Raw genomic sequence first — 20758 nt, 5'->3', positions numbered from 1 at the left:
AGCACGAGAGTGCATTTTGGAATGATTACTATGATTGCAATGTGAAGAGTGGTTTAGAAGTGGCCAGAATTAAAGGCAGGGCCACCAGATGTGGATGTAAGTTAATATTTAGTGAGAGAAACACAGATCTCATTATTATCTATCTCATTATGATCTATTATGTAGAGAATATTGATGTTTCTTTGTTATGACACATTATTATTTGGGGAAGGGGGATAAGATCAACAGTAATTGTACCAAAGAAGAAAGACAAAGCCAACTCATTTCATTTTCAGAAAAATTCCTAGGTCAACTGATTACTCTCTGTGGAATCTCACATCTATCAAGATTGAGATCACTGCAAGTTTGTTTGTTTGTTTTTAATCTCAGGAGCCATTAGATGAAAAGCAAAATTTTAAACATGAAGTATTTCATAATCCTTCCTTATGATTTTTCCATTGAACATTATTCCTTGAAAACATGGATTTATAGCCTATATATTGAACCATGAATGATCTGCCATGCCGTATAAGTGATATGCTGGCCCCGACAAATAAACAACTGAGAGGAAATATAGGAAAGGAAAACTTTGGTTTCAGCAAATTAACAATGTCGGGAGAAAAACCATTCAGTCATGAAAGTTCAAACAGAATATCATTGGCATTACATTGTGACTGAGGTTTTGAAGCTCCCACAGACTATACTTCTACATCTGTAAATTTTGAGGTAACTTTGCTAAAATCCCTTCATTTCACCTGAGTTACCCAGGCAATTATAGAATTATAGTTGTAGGGATTTTTGCTTTTGTTTTGGGGGACTTATTTTGCCCAAACTACTTGAAAGCTCTGCCTGAAAGTACTATTTAAACAAAATTATCCTTTGTCCCACCTTCTTTGGTTTGTTCTAGAATGACCTTTCCTCTCATGATCCTTATGGGATGATACTGGGCTATTGTATTTAAAAATATATAATAAATATGTAAATGCATTCTTAGCAAATTTTTAAATAATTCAGTGTGGAAAGACTAAAATCAGATTTTTTAAAGAGTCCCTTTAACTGTTTTCCTCAATCCGTTCCAGCCCCTCTCTCTCTCCACGCGTAGAAACACCATTGTAGTGAGCATACATCTGAACGTTTCTCTTTGTATTCAAGCACACACATACACCACACACACACACACACACACCACATTTATTTACTTATTTATTTATTTTTAAATACAAACATATGAGACAATGCAGGGCTGTGATTAAGAGGTCAGCCTCCAGACAATGATTTGTTACCCATTAACGGTGTGGCCATGGAAACTTACTTAACCTTTCTGTGTCTCAGTTTCCTCATATATGAAATTGGGATGATAACATTACATAACTTGCAGTGTTGTTATGAGAAGTCACTATTTTGCTACATTTAAAGCCCTTGAAACAGTACCTGATAGTAAATACTCAATGAATATAAGCTACTATTATTATTATTATTATATGTAATTTTCTTAAATGCACTGCTATTTTTACATATACGTATTATCTATGACTTGCTTTCTTGGTTAATAATGTCTTGGAGATTTTGCCTCATCTGTACATAGACCTTTTTAAATCTTCTATATAATATTCTATATATGGTGCATTTAACTATTCCCCTGTTGATGGACATTTAGTTTGTTAACCAAATGGTTTTTTGTTTAATTTTGTTTCGCTATTTTGAGTACTGCTTGAATGAAAATCTTTATGTATATGAGTAACTATTTTTCTCAGGTAGATCCTAATATATGCAAGCCAGGATAGGAAGATATGGATATACTTTATTTTAATAGATATTGCCAAATTGACTCAAAAGGCCTATATCAATTTATACTTCTATGTTTTATGAAGATATAAATTTCACCAAATCCTTGGGGATACATTCTTTTTTTAAGCATGTGAATGATTTTGATCTCATTTTAGATTTAATCTGCATCTCCCTAACTGATAGTAGAGTTGAGCATCTTGTAGCTGAGAACTTTATGTGAAGAAGCTAGTCATACAAAATTCTGGCAGAAATGAACTAGGTATAAGCAAGAACAAAAAAACGCCCAGAATGATTTGAATATGAATGATGGGGAGAGTATTAGACATAAGGTTATAGAGGCCAGCTGGGAGTGAAGAGTGAAGGTCCTTGTAAACCATCATAAAGTGTTTGCTATTTATTTTGAGCAAGAAAGTGACATAATAGAGAATAAGTACTGTTTGGGATGGGCTTTGAATGATGGGTGGGGGGTTATTAAAACAGAGTGGAGGAAGGACATTCTACACTGAGGGAATAAAACTGAGAGATTATAGAAACATGAAAACACATGCTGAAATCAAAAGCATAGTGTTGCTTATATGTTGAAGATTAATATTAGGAAATAGAATTGGACCTGCCTGTACATGGGAAGTGCTTTGCATGATACAGGATGTTTTCATTTTCATTTCTAGAAAATTGAAAAATATGTATGGGGTAATGCATTTATTGGGTACATTCTGTGAGCCAGGTTTAGTACTTGGCACTTTACACAGGTAGTCCATATAAACCTAAATGACTTCTGTGAAGGAAATGTTTTGTTTGTTTGTTTCTTTGTTTGTGACAGAGTCTCACTCTGTCACCCAGGGTGGAGTGCAATGGCAGGATCTCAGCTCACTGCAAGCTCCGCCTCCCGGGTTCACGCCATTCTCCTGCCTCAGCCTCCCGAGTAGCTGGGACTACAGGCACCCACCACCACACCCAGCTAATTTTTTGTATTTTTAGTAGAGATGGGGTTTCACCGTGTTAGCCAGGATGGTCTCAATCTCCTGACCTCGTGATCTGCTCACCTTGGCCTCTCAAAGTGCTGGGATTACAGGCCTGAGCCACTGTGCCAGCCCTGAAGGAGATGTTATTAATGCCATTTTGCATATATGGGAACTGAGAGGCTCAGGGAAATGAAATAACCTTCTTACAGCAGTAATCTTTGACCTAAGCTTTAAAGTCAGCCCTCTTCAGATTAGCTAAACAAACATTGGATGAGTACTGTGCACTGTGCTAGGTATCAGGGATAAACCATCAATGAAGCAAGGTCCCTGCCCTCAAGGACAGTGCCTATCATAGTTGTGCTCTTTCTACTCATCAATAGATTTTAAGCAAGGACATGCAAAAACCAAGCAACTCAGCCAGGGGTGGTGGCTCACGCCTGTAATCCCAGCACTTTGGGAGGCTGAGACAGTAGGATCACTTGAGGTCAGGAGTTCGAGACCAACCTGGCCAACATGGTGAAATCCCGTCTCTACTAAAAATACAAAAATTAGCCAGGCATGGTGGCACATTCCTATAGTCCCAGCTACTCGGGAGGCAGAGGCAGGAGAACAGCTTGAACTCAGGAGGGGAAAGTTGCAGTGAGCCAAGACCATGCCACTGCACTCTAGGCTGAGCAACAGAGAAAGACTCCATCTAAAAAAAAAAAGGAGTAAAGTAACTCTGGCTGGAATAGGTAGAAGCATTTAGACAAGAGAGAAGCTGGAGGAAATCCAGGCAAGAAATCATAAGAAATAAGAGGGAGGAGAGGATGAGATGCAATTGTGGTAATTGATGCTTTAATATCAGCCAGTATTGGTGGTTAATTGGATGTGGGTTGAGGGAAGATGTCCCCAGGAGGGTCCAACTTGGGTGGCTGCATGACTAGTGATAGCAGGAACTAGAGAAGAGGGTTGAAAAGAATCTTTGGAGGTTAGAGCCAGTTAGAGCATTTAAAATAAGCAAAAGATCTTAGTATAAATCAATGGTGACAAAAGCAAAGGATATTCTGTGGGTGTACATTTAATTGGAAAAGACATTTATATGCACAGCTACAGAGATATTGGACAATAAACCTGAAATAGCCTTTAAATTTTGACTTCTCCTGCAAGAAAGCATCTGCAATGTTGAATCTCTCCAATTAAATTAAATGTTATAGCTATTATTAATGTTTTATTATTCATGGTACACATCAACATAAATGTCCATGCCATTTTACACTTTATAGGAAACACATTTGACAGTGCCGGGCTCAGACAACTTCTGCCCAGATTTTCTGTATTTCCCCCTGATGTTTTATATTAAATTGCCTGGGCTTCTAGGATTATAAAACAGGCTAGATATTTAAAGTGTATCTTTTGAAGGGTTTGGTTGAATAATTTCAGCAATCTATTGTTGTCTTATGACACCACTTGAAAAACTGTGATCTCTGTGAGCTCGCTAGAGTAGGATACTTACAGAAAAAAAAAATCTATTCTGATTGACGGAATTCTAGGAGATGTCATTGCCCATGATACTTGCTGTCATCTTGGAAGAGGAGATAGGATGATGTATTCCTTGCTTAGGGAAATAAGATTTCTCAAAAACTTCCTATAGGCTAAGCCTTTTTCTAGGTTGCAAATCTTTTATAGAACTCCCTAGCTTCAGCCCTATTTCCATCACTGTAACAGCCCACCTGTCATAAAAGTCAGGGAAAACAATTTGAAGGGTAGGCCTTGTTACTTATTCTGAGGGATCTCAATCAGTATCCCGGTACACAACACTGCTTCATAAACATTTTAAAGTCTTCATCTGATTCTGGGTACTCTTTCTAAGCTAGTTTCACATTTTAAACCAGGCTGTATCATCCCTGGGATTTTGCAGTGGCAGAAGGAGATAATGCCCCATGGCACTAGGTCTGCCCTTAGGGTCTTGGCAGAATTGCAGAGTGGGCAAAAATGACTTAACTGCCCTTGAACCTAACTGTTTCAAACTTTTCTTATCACTCAGATCTCTCCTTCCTTTCCCCTTCTTCATGCTGGCAATGACGCATTCTCTGATAAAACCCCTTCCCTTCCTGGCTATTGATTTTTTAAAAAAATTTATAAAGAAATAACATTTAGGGTTTCTAGGTATACAATCATATTATCAGCAAATCGCAGTAGTTTGAGCTCCTCTTGACTGATTTGGATGCCCTTTCTTTCTCGTTTGATTGCTCTGGCGAGGACTTCCAGTACTATGTTGAATAGAAGTGCTGAAAGTAGGCATCCTTGTCTTGTTGCAGTTCTCAGAGGAAATGCTTTCTACTTTTTCCCATTCAGTATAATGTTGGCTGGTGGTTTGTTGTCGATGGTTTTTATTACCTTAAGGTATGTCCCTTCTATGCCTATTTTGCTGAGGGTTTTAATCATAAAGGATGCTGGATTTTGTCAAAAGCTTTTTCTGCATCTATTGAGATGATCATGTGATTTTTGTTTTTAATTCTGTTTATGTGGTGTAGCACATTTATTGACTTATGTATGTTAAACCATCCCTGCATCCCTGATAAGAAACCCACCTGATCATGGTGGATTATCTTTTTGATATGTTGTTGGATTTGGTTAGCTAGTATTTTGTTAAGGATTTCTGCATCTATGTTCATCAAGGATATTGGTCTGTAGTTTTAATTTTTTGTTATGTCCTTTCCTGGTTTTGGTATTAAGGTGATACTGGCTTCATAGAATGATTTAGGAAGGATTTCCTCTTTCTCTATCTTGTGGAATAGTGTTAATAAGATTGGTACCAATTCTTCTTTGAATGTGTGATAGAATTCAGCTGTGAATCCATCTGGTCCTGGACTTTTTTTTTGTTGGCAATGTTTTTTATTACCATTTCTGTCTCACTGCTTGTTATTGGTCTGTTCAGAGATTCTATATTTTCCTGGTTTAATCTAGGAAAGTTGTACATTTCCAGGAATTTATCCATCTCCTCTAGGTTTTCTAGTCTATGTGTATAAAGGTGTTCACAGTAGCCTTGAATAATCTTTTGTATTTCTGTGGTATCAGTTGTAATATCTCCTGTTTCATTTCTAATTAAGCTTATTTGGATTTTCTCTCTTTTTGGTTAATCTCACTAATTGACTATCAATTTTATTTGTCTTTTCAAAGAATCAGCTTCTTGTTTCATTTATCTTTTGTATATTTTGTTTCATTTCATTTAGTTCTGCCCTGATCTTAGTTATTTCTTTTCTTCTACTGGGTTTGGGTTTGGATTGTTCTTGTTTCTCTAGTTTTGTGAGGTCTGACCTTAGATTGTCTATTTGTGCTCTTTCAGACTTTTTGATGTAGGCATTTAATGCTATGAAGTTTCTTCTTAGCTCCACTTTTGTTGTATCCCAGAGGTTTTGATAGGTTGTGTCACTATTATTATTCAGTTCAAAGATTTATAAATTTCCATCTTGATTTCATTGTTGACCCAACAATCATTCAGGAGCAGATTATTTAATTTCCATGTGTCACAGAATCCTTGGGGTGTCACATTTCTGGCTGGAAGCCTCTGTGTCCATTGTCGCCTTTGTCCAAATTTTGCTCGGGCCTGCTGGGCTCATTCCACACATTCAGCCTGGCAAGTTGTGCTCAGCTTCTGCTACTCGCCTGGATCCTATGCCTACCAGGGGCAAGCCAGATGCAGAGTGGTGAGGAGTGTGTGAGCAAGTGAGCATGGAGTCCGGCCACTGCACAGAGTCAGGCATGCTGGCTGCGGCAGGGTGGGCAGCTCTAGGCGCTGGCACAGGGGCCGGCTCCCTAGAAGGCTGTGGCTGGACCAGGTGTACCACAAACAGCTTCCATGCCTGGCACCAGGGACTGCAGTGGTGCCTGGAAGCTTGGAGTAGCCAGGAACTGCAAAGCCCCAAAGAGGGTGTCACAACCCTGGCTCGGGGAGCTCTTAGGTCTGGGCTCCCCAAAAGGCCGTAGCTCTTCTCTCCTTCTCATCACCCACAACGTTATGAGCAAGGGGCATGTTTGAGCCCTGTTTGTGTTACAGGTCTTTCAGCCCTGCCATTTGGCAGGTCCCAAGTTCTTGTCCTATGTCCAGGAAGAATGAGGTATGTAAACAAGTAGAGAGTGAGCAAAGCGAGGAGGTGCTTTATTGAGCAACAGAACAGCTCAGAAGAGACCCACGGCAGGTAGCTCCTCTTTGCAGGCAGGTTGTCCCACCATCTGCTCAGCTCTCAGCAGAGAGGAGACCCACAGTGGGTAGCTCCTCTCTGTAGACTGGTTGACCCATCATCTGCATGAGTCTGGCTGAATCTGGGGTTTTTATGGGCTTCAGAAGGGAGTAGGTGCATGCTGATTGGTCCACAGGCAGACCAAGAGAAAGCACCATAAGTTCTCACTCTGGTCCGTTGAACAGGCAGCCCAGCCCCCGGGCTTCAGGCTGTCCCTGGCTTGAAGGTGGGGCTTCACCAGCAATCCACCCCTTTCCACCCAGGAGTCTGCCTGCCTCCTGCCACCATTAACCTGCCATCCTTGATGCCCGTGGCACCCCGGCTCTTTGTGCTGAGAGACACCTACAGTCCTGTGCCGAGCCACCCTTGGGCCCCCTCGGCTTTCCTTCCTGATATGGTTTGACTGTGTCCCCACCCAAATCTCATCTTGAATTGTAGCTCCCATAATGCCCATGTGTTGTGGAAGGGTCCCAGTGGGAGATAACTAAATCACTGGGGCAGTTACCCCTTTTATTTTTATTTTGTGTGCGTGTGTGATAGAGTTTCACTCTTTCACCCAGGCTGGAGTGAAGTGGCATGATCTTGGCTCACTGCAACCTCCACCCCCTGGGTTCAAGCAATTCTCCTGCCTCAGCCTCCTGAGTAGCTGGAATTCCAGGCGCCTGCCACCACACCCAGCTAATTTTTGTACTTTTAGTAGAAATGGGGTTTCACCATGTTGGCCAGTCTGGTTGCAAACTCCTGACCTCAGGTGATCCACCCACCTCAGCCTCCCAAAGTGCTAGGATTACAGACACAAGCCACTGCACACAGTGCCCCCATATTGTTCTTGTGGTAGTGAATAAGTCTCACAAGATCTGATGGTTTTATAAGCAGTTTCCCATTTCACTTGGCTCTCATTCCCTCTTTGCCTGCTGCCATGTAGCTTTGCGCCTTCTTGCTTTCTGCCATGATTGTGAGGCCTCCCCAGCTATGTGGAACTGTGAGTCAATTAAACCGCTTTCCTTTATAAACTACCCAGTCTCAAGTGTCTCTTTATTAGCAGTGTGAAAACGGACTAATACTTTGGGCTCATCAGTGCCCAAAGTCCACAGAGTGCTGAGGTGTCAGGGGGTTGGCTTGTCAGTGCTCCCCTGAGTGCACACACGTCTGGCCTGGTTGAAACAGTGCCTGCACTTGGTATCAACTTTGCTCTGAAATCTCAGCCGGCACAGGCAGCTGAGAGAGGCCAGGCAGCAGGAGCAGGCACTTCTGAGCCTGCAAGGGGAGAGGGGTTTCATGGGTCCCTGAGAATGCAGAGATGCCTGGGTCTGCACCTGCAGCTGGGCAACTGCAGCTGAGCCCAAGAGGGTGGGGCTCTCACCTCTCCAATTTGGAAGGGGTGGGGTTTCCGCCTGTTGCTGGCTCCCACTGGCTCCCTAAAGCCCACAGCCCTGCAGCACCTCCCCCACTGTAGCTGGTGTCTTCACAGTGTCCACTCCAGACTGGCTGCAGCTGCCATCACATGTATTTGCATTGTTGTCTTATTTTAAGAAATTACCACAGCCACCCCAATCTTTAGCAACCACTACTGTGATCAGTCAACAGCCATCCATATAAAGACAAAACCCTCCATCAGCAAAAAGATTATGATTTACTGAAGGCTCAGATGATCATTAGCATTGCTAACAATAAAGTATTTTTAATTTAAAAAAAAAAAAGGAAAATTTACCAGGCACTACTATGCACTGTGCACATGTGCAACATCTTGTGTCTTGGGTGACTTATTATCTTAGTTTGCCCAGGCCTGATGCATTTCCTGGGACTTTCAGTGCTAAAACTGGAACAGTCCCTATCTGAGAGGGGAGAGGTCACACTGTTAATAAGCAACTTGTCTAAGATTCAAATCCAGATCCTCCTGACCCCAATCCCTGGCCTTTCTGCCCTGGCACCCTGGCTCTGCTAAGGCTTTGGTGGTTTAAGAAGTCACAGTGAATTTTAGTGGCTAAGATGTATTTGCATTTTGTAAGTGGAGCTGTAATGGGGTGAGTATGGAGGAGGTAGTTCTTGGCGGATATGTAGGGGATGGTGGTGATCACCACTTCCATAACCCTTTGCAGACCTGGAGGCAAACAATGAGAACTGGCGGTCACAACACTCTGCTTAGGAATATGTACATTTCTAAGCCTTTGCTCATTGGGGGTGTAGTGTCACAGAGTGTCATGGGTTAGGAGAGCACGGGGGTGCACAGCCTGCATCTCAGAGATAAACCAGTGTGAATCACAGTTGGTAAGTGTTCTCTATTATCCCTGCTTCCTGGGTGAAACCCACCACTCAAGAATTAGTAGACTGATTTAAAGGTATCATTTTCGAGGAATATTTTCCCAGGCAGCTTTGTTCTGCTTTCAGACCTCTAAAGCTCATGTTTGTACTCCTGAAGGTGGGTGTGTGTGTGTGTGTGTGTGCGTGTGTGTATTTAATCTTCATTCCAACAACCATCAGGACTTTTCCCCCCTTTTGGTGCAGACATCAAGGATCAAGCAGTTACTATAAAGCATTACCACCGGGATGTAGTAGCTGCATTTGTTTCCAGTTTTAGTCTCCAGATCTGAAAGGTGGGCTGAGGTCAACCAAATGTTAGATTTGTGAATATCTGATTTCTAGAAGGCACTGATCTTTTTCTAAAGCTTTTTTGCTCGTTTTCAGTTTTCTGCCCCCAGCCTTACTGATAATGCTCTGCATTCTCCACTTTCATGGTTCAAAAATTCTATTTCTAACTGCTCTCACAGGATAAGAATATGTATAATTATATACACTTTTTTTTCCCATTAACCTCCTTGCTCTTTTGTGGTGTTTAGTTATTTGATGATTTTCCCCTCTCAAGTTCCCTCACATTATGCATGCTCCTATCAGGTAAATCTCCTGCACGTTCCTTCTTTACCTAACAGAGCATGACATTGTTGAGGGACTGAGAGGAACAGTTTTAATGAATAACTAATGATCATTTGTAATTAGCATATCAATTGTATGAATGGAAATGATGCCACTAAATTACTTGAGGATGATTAACAGCAGTGGATTCACCTAGATAGTTTTAAACATTCTTCTAACAAGCCCCATACACTATTAATTTACTTGGTAAACTTTTGCTTCCCAAATAATATAAAGAAAACTTCTACTTACACCAAAGGCAAAATCATATTTTGTTGCTGCTGTCTGTAAACATCTAAAGCCCTAAGCAACACCATCAACAAGAAAATAGTTCAACAAAGAACTAACGTTTGTTGGACGCTTTGTAAATCCTAGGCACTGTTCCAAGTGCTTTATGTATGTTAAATTTAATGCTCATAATAATCCTATAAACTAAGTACACTATGATGCCCAATTTACAGACAAGGAAAGTGAAGCTTTGAAATATTAAGCAGCTTGTCTGTGTTCACAGAGCTGGTAAGGGAAGAAGTTCAGATTCAAACCCAGGCAATACTGGTTCCTTAGCCTATAAGACTTTATATTTTATATTGATGTTATATTCATTGACTATTTATTGAGTTCATAATAAATGCTGGACACACAGATAAATAAATTAGACTCTTCCTGCTCTTGGACAGTCTGGTGGCAACAGAATGATGGTGAACTGATAAATTATAGTGCACTTGTGATAGATATTAGCATAAAGCAAGAACAAAGTACTATGGGAGATCATTAGCATATTTTTCCAAGAGATAAATGTGATACTTTTAATACATTTTCCACTTTTCTTAATCAAAAAAGACTACATTTAGAACAGGAAAATTAACACATTTGAAAAAAGGGAAAGATGAAACATCATAAAATTCTTTTCTGAATAATGTATACTACATTTTTTCCTTTACTGTGCATACATATTTAGGATGGTTTAATTTATAAATGAGGCACAGTAAGAGATTAACAACAATAATAGAACAATTATAACAATGTACTGCAATCAAAGTTATGTGAATGTGATGTCTCATTCTCTCTCTCAAAATATCCCATTGTGCTGTACTCACCTATTTTTGGACATTGATTGACCCTGGGTAACTGAAACTGTGCATAAGGAGGCATTATTTTATATCCTGTAGCTTATTCAAAAATATTTCTTTCTTAATTAAATACCCAATCAACATTGTTTTTCTTTAATGATCAAAAATGCCAACTATAGAGCTACATCAAGGCAAAATCATAAGATTTCCCTCATCTAACCAACACTTTTTTCTGTAGTAAGGTTGTAGAGAAACCCTTAAGATGACTTTTACTATTTTGATTAGTTCTATTTGGGTTTAGAGTAGTGTGTCCAAACACAAATCTACATGTCAGAGACTGACTGGCTGGACCAGAGTTTTGTATTTATATATTCCTAGGTCATATTGCTACAGATCTTAATATGGCAAGGCTGGGAAGAGCCTAGGTCTCTATATTTAAAAAGTTCTTCAGTTGACTTCTATGTACGTCAAGGTTTAAGAATGACTGGCCTAAACATCTCTATGAGTAAGCAAAACTGTCAATGTGATACTTACTTTTTCTTTATTATTTTATTTAAGATTAAGGATTGGTAGGTAAGAGCCTCGACTCTAGAAACAAATAAAGCTCATTTCAGGTTGATCTGTTCGACTTACTAGCTGGTGACCTAGGACACATTTCTTAACCTTTTCATTACCTTTTTAACAGATATGTTGCAAGGATTAGATAAAATGCACAGAAAACAGCCTTTTACTTAATAAATGGTCAATAAAAACTACAGTATACATATACACACATGCATGTTTACACACATTTATATGTATGAACACACACACTCTTAAAATAAAATGATAGTAAAAGAACTTCATGGGGAGGCGGAGCTTGCAGTGAGCCGAGATCCGGCCACTGCACTCCAGCCTGGGCGACAGAGCGAGACTCCATCTCAAAAAGAAAACAAACAAACAAACAAACAAAAGAACTTCATGGAACAAAAGTAAAACTATCATAAGAAAAAAATAATCACTGTTATCTTTGTGGGAAAGGAATAGGTCTTTGCTTGGTTATACTGGGCCTTTTCAAAGTTGAGAATCATAACCCCCTAATCCTAGTAGTAATGAGTCCTTCAGGTAGCCCCATGCTGTTCCTTCACTCCAGCTCACACGTTTGAGCTAGGAGTTGCCAGATCTTTTTCTTGCCATTAGTTCCTATCCTTTTGCATCACACAAAAATGACACTCCATGTATTTCATTTCGGGATTAGTTAAGCTAGAAAATTAGCATAGGGTTGTTGAAAGAGCAGTCATCAAGAAAAATGAGTTCTAACCCAGACCTACAACTAACGGACTTATAAAATGGAGTAAGTCATAGCCAGTCTAGGTGTCTGTTTCCTTAAGTATTAAGATATAAGGACATAAATGAGATTATTTCTAAAGGTCTTTTTAGGTATAATGTTCTGTGTTTCTGAGCTATCTAATTCACTAAGGTATAATTACCTAATACCCTTGATGTCCTTTACTCCAAATGATGATAACATCATTTGGCCTTTAATCTAAAGGAATGACTGATGTTATTTAGGAATCTATGCATAAACCTGGCTGTAGGTATGCCTTGAATAACTACAAGGTCTAGCCAACTCTTGTTGTCCAACAAAGTGTTTAAGTAACTTACACATCAGAAAACTGGATCAAGATGATATCTATGTAATTCCCACAGAGAAAAACCTGCCTAAAAACTTAGCCAGTTGATGACTGATGGTGCACAGATCGCATGATTGCTTCCCAGGGCAGGCATTGCTTCCATCTGAGATCTAGCCAGGGTCAAAATTTAACCCTCTATGGAAGCGGGAGAGAGAGAGCACATGTCATGAGCAAATTCATGTATGTAGTGCAATTCAAATTCTCTCTTATAAGGGATGATCCTTAATCAACCAGGAAGTTGAGCATACCAGAAATACGAGCATACCAGAAATAAGCTGCCATTTTAATATCTCACAGCGTATACGAATAGAAAAACTATTGAATGAACAGAATGCAGCCATGTTTAAAACTTGGTTGAATCTGGGCACGGTGGCTCATTCCTGTAAACCCAGCACTTTGCGAGGCTGAAGCAGGCGCATCATTTGAGCCCAGGAGTTCGAGATCAGCCTGGCCAATGTGGCAAACCCTGTCTTTACTAAAAATACAAAAAGTAGCTGGGCATGGTGGCAGGCACCTATAGTCCCAGCTACTTGGGAGGCTGAGGCACAAGAGTTGCTTGAACCTGGGAGATGGAGGTTGCAGTAAGCCAAGATCGTGCCATTGCACTCCAGCCTGGGTGACAGAGTAAGACTTCATCTCAAAACAAAACGAAGCAAAGAAAACCTTGGTTCATTTACCAGCCATTGATTTGCTAAACTTCAATCAAATTAACTAATTTGAAAGCTGCCTAGAGCTTACCGCTGTATGAGATTGCTGATGAAACAAGTATGCCTTTGGTTATCTACTGAGCTATTTTTTTCCCAGCTTCCTAAATGAAAATATATTTCTTTGTATATCAATATTATAGGAGATCCAGTTTGTATGGTTTTTATATCAGTTTAGTATTTTATTAGCTTGTATTTATTGTAATACAACTTTTTGAAGGCTCCATATATATATAACTATTGTATATAATAACTAATGTATATAATTGTGTGTGTGTGTGTGTGTGTGTGTATATATATATACTTTTTCTTTTTTTGAGACAGAGTCTTGCTCTGTTGCCTAGGCTAGAGTGCAGTGATGCAAACATGGCTCCCCACAGCCCCGACCTCCTGGGTTCAAGCTATTCTCTTGGTTCAGCATCCCAAGTAGTTGGGACCACAGGCACGTGCCACTCGCCCCAGCTATTTAAAAAATAAAAATTCTTTGTAGAGATGGGGTATTGCCATGTTGCTCAGGTTGGTCTTGAACTCCTAGGCTCAGGCAATCTTCCTTCCTGCCTCAGCCTCCCAAATGGCTGGGATTACAGGCAAGAGCCACTGTGCTTGACCTCATATTAATCTTTATGTTTATTGTTAAAAGATTTATCAGCTAAAGATAGAAGCATTTTCAGGATAGGAAAGTACAGTCTTCATAGTGCATTTTAATTCATTTCATGTATGCTCATGGCCAGCCTAGGCATAATTGTGGGGTAGGTAACATTTCTTTTTAGGGGTTTTTCTGTTTTAGGCTATACTTCTCTTTGGTCAAAATATTTCCTGGGTACCTACCATATACTCTCAGGCTGTTCTCATCACTACTCACCTTCTTAATAAAATCCAATTTTACCAGATGTCCATTGCAAGGCCTTGTTAAATTAATTTATGCTAATGCAATAGGTACAACAAAACTCTTAAAGCAAGGGGATAAAACTTAAAAATATAGAATTTCAGGTTTTAAATGGAGGAGGGGGTTTCACTTTAAAATAAGAAGTCTTTTTAGAGCTCTTAAAGTCATATAAGAACCACCTTCTCAGCCTATGTAGGAAGCTGGTGCTACAAGTTTTCAGTGATTGCTCAAACTTACACTGGTTCTTATAAAAGACAACTCTGAATCAGGAGTGCTTGTATATACAGCTTTGATAAAAATAGCTTAACTGTTTATAAATAACCTATCACATTTCAAAATATGTCTTAAATATTTAGCTAGAAATGATGCATACTTTCATTAAGAGTGAGACACAGACTAAGTCAAAAGCAAGAATAGATGCTGAACTTTCAGGGCTCAAGGAATACCTGTGAAGGGCTTGCATATCAACATTTATACCCTAACTGAGTAGATCTTTTGGCTTCTTTTTATTCATGCAACAAGACTTCTGTGGCAAGATGGTTTGATTTCTTGTTCTTACCTTAAAAGGGAAAGAAAGAAGAAGAGAAAACTGCCTTATTCTTATTACAAAGTTATACTGACGGACTAAAAGCACTCCAGAGATAAATAATAGGTTAAGGAGACAAGCATATGTACTCAAAAGTATTTACAAAGTAGGCAAAGCTAGTGGGGAAAAAAAGGCCACAAAAATAATCCTTAAGACAAGAATTAAGATATGCTTCTGAAAACAATTAAAAAGCAAAGTTGAGGAGTGTTTGAAATAAAAATTCTTCAAGTATGCTTATATTTCTTAATATCTTTCTAAAATTCACTTCTTAGCTGCTTAATTATATAATTTGTAGGATGTTAGTAAAGCATTTCAGTAGTACAAATGAGGAACTGTGACACTGCCCAGATCTCTCATAGTGGCTCTGTGTCCTGGTGGGAAAGACAGTAGAGCCAAACAAAGAGACCTGTTGACTCTGTTGAGCCTTAAAGAGAATCTGAGTCCTTGTCTAAACTGAAGATAAAGCATGAAGGCAAAATTTCTGGAATTGAAAACTGTGGAGTCTGCTTTTGATACATTGTTAACTGTGTGGGAGAGGGCAGAGCAGAGACTGGAAGTGGATAACCTTGATGGTTTTGCAGGGCCTGGTGTGTGGTGCACCAGCCAGCCGTATTTCTCTCAACTCTTCACCACCACCGTGAGAGCCTAATGGCCCACACACATTAGTACCACAGCCCTCCTGTGGCAACTGAATCGCAGACACAGTGCCAAAACAGAGATAATGGGCCTCTAAAGGTCTGGCCTAGAATCTCCAACCCTATTAAATAAAAGCAAATAGAACAAAAGCCACGAAGAAGTCTACAGACTGATGATCTGGCCTAGAAAATGGGTGAACCATTATTATTAAAACATAAACATGTAAGTTTTAATATTAAAAAAGAAATTAGAGAAGGGTATGTAGACAACCAAATCACCAAGTTTTCCTTTCAAAGGAAAATTATATGCATTAACAAATCATCGTGGGACCAGTTATAAAGAAATTACAAACATACTGAAAATAGGGTTTATATTGCACGATGCTGTCAAAGTTTACCTTCCTTTCATGTTTTCTCAAGAAACATAGTAGACTATAATTCATAGAATAAATGCTTAATAAACATATTAGTTGAGTGGCTAAGCCAATGATCAAATGATCCCTTAAGTCTCCAAATCTGCAGTAGAAATTATGAATCTGAAGGTATAATTCAAGGGTGCTTAAGATTTCACTTCCTTTATTTTTCTGTAACTCAATTTAGTATCTTTTTGAGTTTCCCTTCTGCTTGGATTGTGAAAATGTAATGTCAAACAATTGAGGGTGGCCTTCTCTGCCTCTTCAGTGTGACTCCTAGGTGGTCTGACACTCTTTAATCTTATCTCAGTCTCCATCTATCACACTGCACAGTGATTTTTTTTCTCTGTACTTTACCCAAGAAGCAAGGCAAAAAGGCCTTGGCAGTTCAATCCTGTAAATTAAGGGTTCTGTCATCTGCCCTGGTGATCCGCTCGGAGGGGCAGGAGCCAGGGTTTCCTTATGTAGGGTCCTACAAAGTCTAATTACAACTTTCTTCTTTTTGCTTCTCCATCATCCTAACCTGGAGAATCTTCAGAAGATTGGGAAAAAAGCAGCATTGTGTTTACTTAGAGGAAGCATAGTTTCTCCAAGTATTGTCTATGCCATGATGTTCAAAAGACTGTTTTGAAACTCAAAAGCCAAGAATTGATTTGTTTTTTGTTTTCTATATCTATCTTATAAGTATGTGTGCCTATTTGATTGTATCCTGAATAGATTTTTCTTAATATAAAATTATTCACTTATAATAAGGGCTTATTCAATGCATAACGATAGTGCCCTCCAGAAAAATTTCACCGGTTTTTGTTAAGTTATTAGCAGTCTGAGTCCAATTTTCCTACATCCTTGTCTGTACACCAAATTTTAAAATATATATTTATCATTTTTAAGTTAAAAATGAAATATTAACCAGGCACGGTGGCTTACGCCTGTAATCCCAGCACTTTGGGAGGCCAAGGTGGGCGGATCACAAGGTCAGGAGATCGAGACCATCCTGGCTAACATGGTGAAACCCTGTCTTTACTAAAAATAGAAAAAAATTAGCTGGGCGTGGTGGCGGGCACCTGTAGTCCAGCTACTCGGGAGGCTGAGGCAGGAGAATGACGTAAAACCGGGAGGCGGAGCTTGCAGTGAGCCAAGATCGCGCCATTGCACTCTAGCCTGGGCAACAGAGCAAGACTCCATCTCAAAAAAAAAAAAATCTATATATTTATTTTTATGTTGGTCTATACTTCTTTGATTACTAGGGAGTTTGAATATCTTTTCTGAGGTCTATTGTCCATTTATATTTTTTATTTTTTGTCCATGCATGTCAACTGCTCATTCTGCTTAGATCTTTATTGACTTGTTAGAAGAATGAAGGGCAGGCTGGGTGCGGTGGCTCATGCCTGTACTCCCAGCAGCTTGAGGGGCTGAGGGAGGTGGATCGCTTGAGGTCAGGAGTTCAAGACCAGCCTGGCCAACATGGTGAAACGCCATCTCTACTAAAAATATAAAATTAGCCGGGTGTGGTGTTGCACCCCTTTAATCCCAGCTACTCGAGAGGCTGAGGCAGGAGAATCTCTTGAACCCAGGAGGCGGAAATGGCGGTGAGCCCAGATCAGGCCATTGCACACCAGCCTGGCCAACAAGAGTGAAACTGTGTCTCAAAAAAAACAAAAAAGGGCAAATAAACCAGAAAAAAAAAACCCTTTTGCACTAAGTATATGACAGTCATATACTGAAACTGTTTTTCTGGTTTATTTGCCTTTTTTTTTTTTTTTTTTTTACAGTGTTTGAGACATAGAAACTTACACTGTGCACATCTGATTTTGTGGTTATTTTTCCTGTGGCATTTTAAATTAAGAATTCCTTTTCTATTGAAAGATGATTAATGTTCACCTTTCTTTTATTTTAGTTACTTTATGTTTTTATTTTACATTTAAATTTTAATTAATCTGTTATATTTAGCCTAGTGTATGAGATTGGGTCTCCATTATTTTGTATTATTTAATTTAGTTAATAGTCCTTTTCTCCTTTGGTCTAAAGTCCACATTAATAATAAATAAAGCTTTCCATGTGATGACTCTCCTTCTGGACTCTGTGCTATGTTCTACTATCTCTTTTATACACACAATAAGACTCCACTTTAATCATTGTAGATTCTTAATAAATTTTAATATCTGATAGAGAAATTTCCTCTTTGTTACTATGTTTTAATTTTTTTCAAAATTTTGTTGACTAGTGCATTTACTCTTCCAGATAAAATTTGGAAATTTCATTCCTAATGTCAGCATTATAATTTAGGTCTTCATTGCTTTTCACCCTCATGACCTGAATCCCCACGCAGTCCATTCTGTGACCTAGTGCAGCCTAACCTGCTTATAGTTTAACCACAATGTAATAAATAATAACGATGATGGTAAGATAACTCATTTGCCATGTTTTCTTAAAATTTTAAATTTTGGGTTCTTAATGTGATATTAATTTCAGATTTGTCTCCAGGGAAAAGAACATTGAACCTCCTCCCTTTAAGAAGTGTCATTGTATTTTCAGAGTGTGGAAGGAGAACACCATGAGAAAGCTGTGGAACTACTCAAGGCTGCTAAAGACAGCGTCAAGCTGGTGGTGCGATACACCCCAAAAGTTCTGGAAGAAATGGAGGCTCGCTTTGAAAAGCTACGAACAGCCAGGCGTCGGCAGCAGCAGCAATTGCTAATTCAGCAGCAGCAACAGCAGCAGCAGCAACAAACACAACAAAACCACATGTCATAGGTGAGAAGTGACTTATTCTATACAAGGAGTATATATATATACACACACACATATGTATATGTATTTATATATGTATATATGAATATATTTAAAATATATTTTAGATATGTTCTAAAATATATTTTCTTAGCTGAAACAAAATCATTAGATTTAAATAATCCAAACAAAATCAATCAAACAAAAGACAGTTATCTAAAAGTATATAAGCAAGATAGTTTATGTGCCATTCAGTTATATTCTCCACAAATATAAGATAATTTGGAAAATGATATACTTTGAAAGGGGCAAGTACAGGCTCTAGGATGCTTTTATACAAATTAAGAAAATGCAGCCTCTGTGCAAACCCAGATCCTAAGGAGAAGAGTGTGGGCTGGATTCCAGGCCTCACTCACCCTGTTGGCCAGTTGCCTTTACACAGTGTATTAACTGCACAACCTTATAGTGCTGACCCTGGAAAGATCTCCTTTAGAATACTGAGATGCAATTTATTGGAAAAGTGCCCCACCGAAAAGAATGAAGCTGAGACCTGCCACTGTCTATGCTGTAAGAGATTCTGAAGTTCTCTGCGGATGCTCCTTTAAAGTGTGTCTAACATACAAATGGCCAACAGCTATATGAAAAAATGCTCAACATCTCTAATCATCAGAGAAATGCAAATTAAAACCACAATGAGATATCACCTCATACCTTTTAATTTGGCTATTATCAAAAAGAGGAAAGATAACAAGTGCTATGAGGATGTGAAGAAAAGGGAACCCTTGTACACTCTTGGTGGGAATATAAATTGCTACAGCCAATTTGACAGACAGTACGGAGGTTCCTCAAAAAAGTTCATAGAATTCCATATGATCCAGCAATTCTGCTTCTGGGGAGATATTCAAAGGAATTGAAATCAATATGTCAAAGAGATGTTTGCACTCCCATGTTCAATACAGCATTATTACAACAGCCAAGATATGAAAACAACTGAAGTGCTATCAAGGGATGAATACATTTTTTAAATGTGGTAAGTATGTGATAGATATCTATATCTACCTACACACACACACACACACACACACACACACACACACACACAGACATATACCATTTAATATTTAGCCTTTAAAAAGCAGGAAATGTCATTTTTGTCAGCGTGGATGGGCCTAGAGAACATCATGCTAAGTGAAATAAGCCAAGCATGGGCAGGCAAATACCACATGATCTCACCTATGTGTGGAATCTGAAAAACTTTAATTCATAGAAGTAGAGAGTAGAATGTGGTTTCCAGAGGCTGGGAGGCTGGGGGAGGAGGGTAGACAGAGAAAAGGGAAAAGGTCTTAGCTAAAGGTTACAAGTTTCAGTTAGGTAGAAGGGGAATAAGTTAAGATGATCTATTATACAACTTGGTAACTATAGTTAATAATACTATATTGCATATTTCAAAATAGCTGAGAGAATGGACTGTAAATATTCTCACCACAAAGAAACAATAAGTATTTGTGGTGACAACTTTGGTAGCCTGATTTGATCATTCCACAATGTATACATGCATTGAAATATCGCATTATAATCCATAAATATATAAAATTATTACTTGTCAATGAAAAATAAAACTTTAAGAGTTTTGAAAAAGTTGTAAAGTTGAAATAAAATGTGTCTAAGATTCTCCTGCCTTTTTCTAAATTCCACTTTGTAACAAAGAACACTAAATCAGGTTTTGCTGTATATTATCAAGAAAATGGAAGAAAAAATGTTAAGAGACCCCATCTTAGAAGTTCCTACTATGCCCTATGCCCTTATCACATTTTATCCCTAATCCTCAGAAAAAAACCTTCAAGGCAAGTATCAATAAAAAGTTTTTTAGATGAAAATATGAAGCTAAAATAGCTTCAGTGGATTTCCCATGACTGCATTTACAGAAACATAGAATTCTTTCCCTTTTTACTCTATCAGGTTTTCATCTGCCAACATCAGATATTCTGGAGTTATATAAATTTTCCTTGCTATCCTTTGAAGAAGACAGTTCATATTGTTAGCTACCTTTACACTATGATGTCTGTGAATGTGTATTTGAAGTGAACTTCAAATATTCTTGGAAAAATGATTGTGGGTAATAGTGGTTTTAGGTCATTCAACATCAGATTACTATTTGCACAAACAGAAATATTGGATATAACATGAGGCTTTTAATTG

The 20758-nt window shown here is 38.8% G+C and overlaps 1 protein-coding gene across 1 annotated transcript in view; it reads left to right on the top strand.

Annotated features, from left to right (window-relative positions):
* LIN7A (lin-7 homolog A, crumbs cell polarity complex component) overlaps positions 1 to 20758 on the top strand; it is a 144403-nt gene that overhangs the window by 106764 nt on the left and 16881 nt on the right. Inside the window, exon 6 of the mRNA XM_016923919.4 lies at positions 18365 to 18583. Within this exon, the coding sequence (XP_016779408.1) occupies positions 18365 to 18583 (219 nt within the window). The remainder of the gene's footprint in view (positions 1 to 18364; positions 18584 to 20758) is intronic.

Source organism: Pan troglodytes, chromosome 10, assembly GCF_028858775.2.
Source record: "Pan troglodytes isolate AG18354 chromosome 10, NHGRI_mPanTro3-v2.0_pri, whole genome shotgun sequence".
NCBI lineage: Eukaryota > Metazoa > Chordata > Mammalia > Primates > Hominidae > Pan > Pan troglodytes.
Note: the sequence above shows the minus strand (reverse complement) of the source record. Positions and strands in the feature narration are given on the sequence as shown.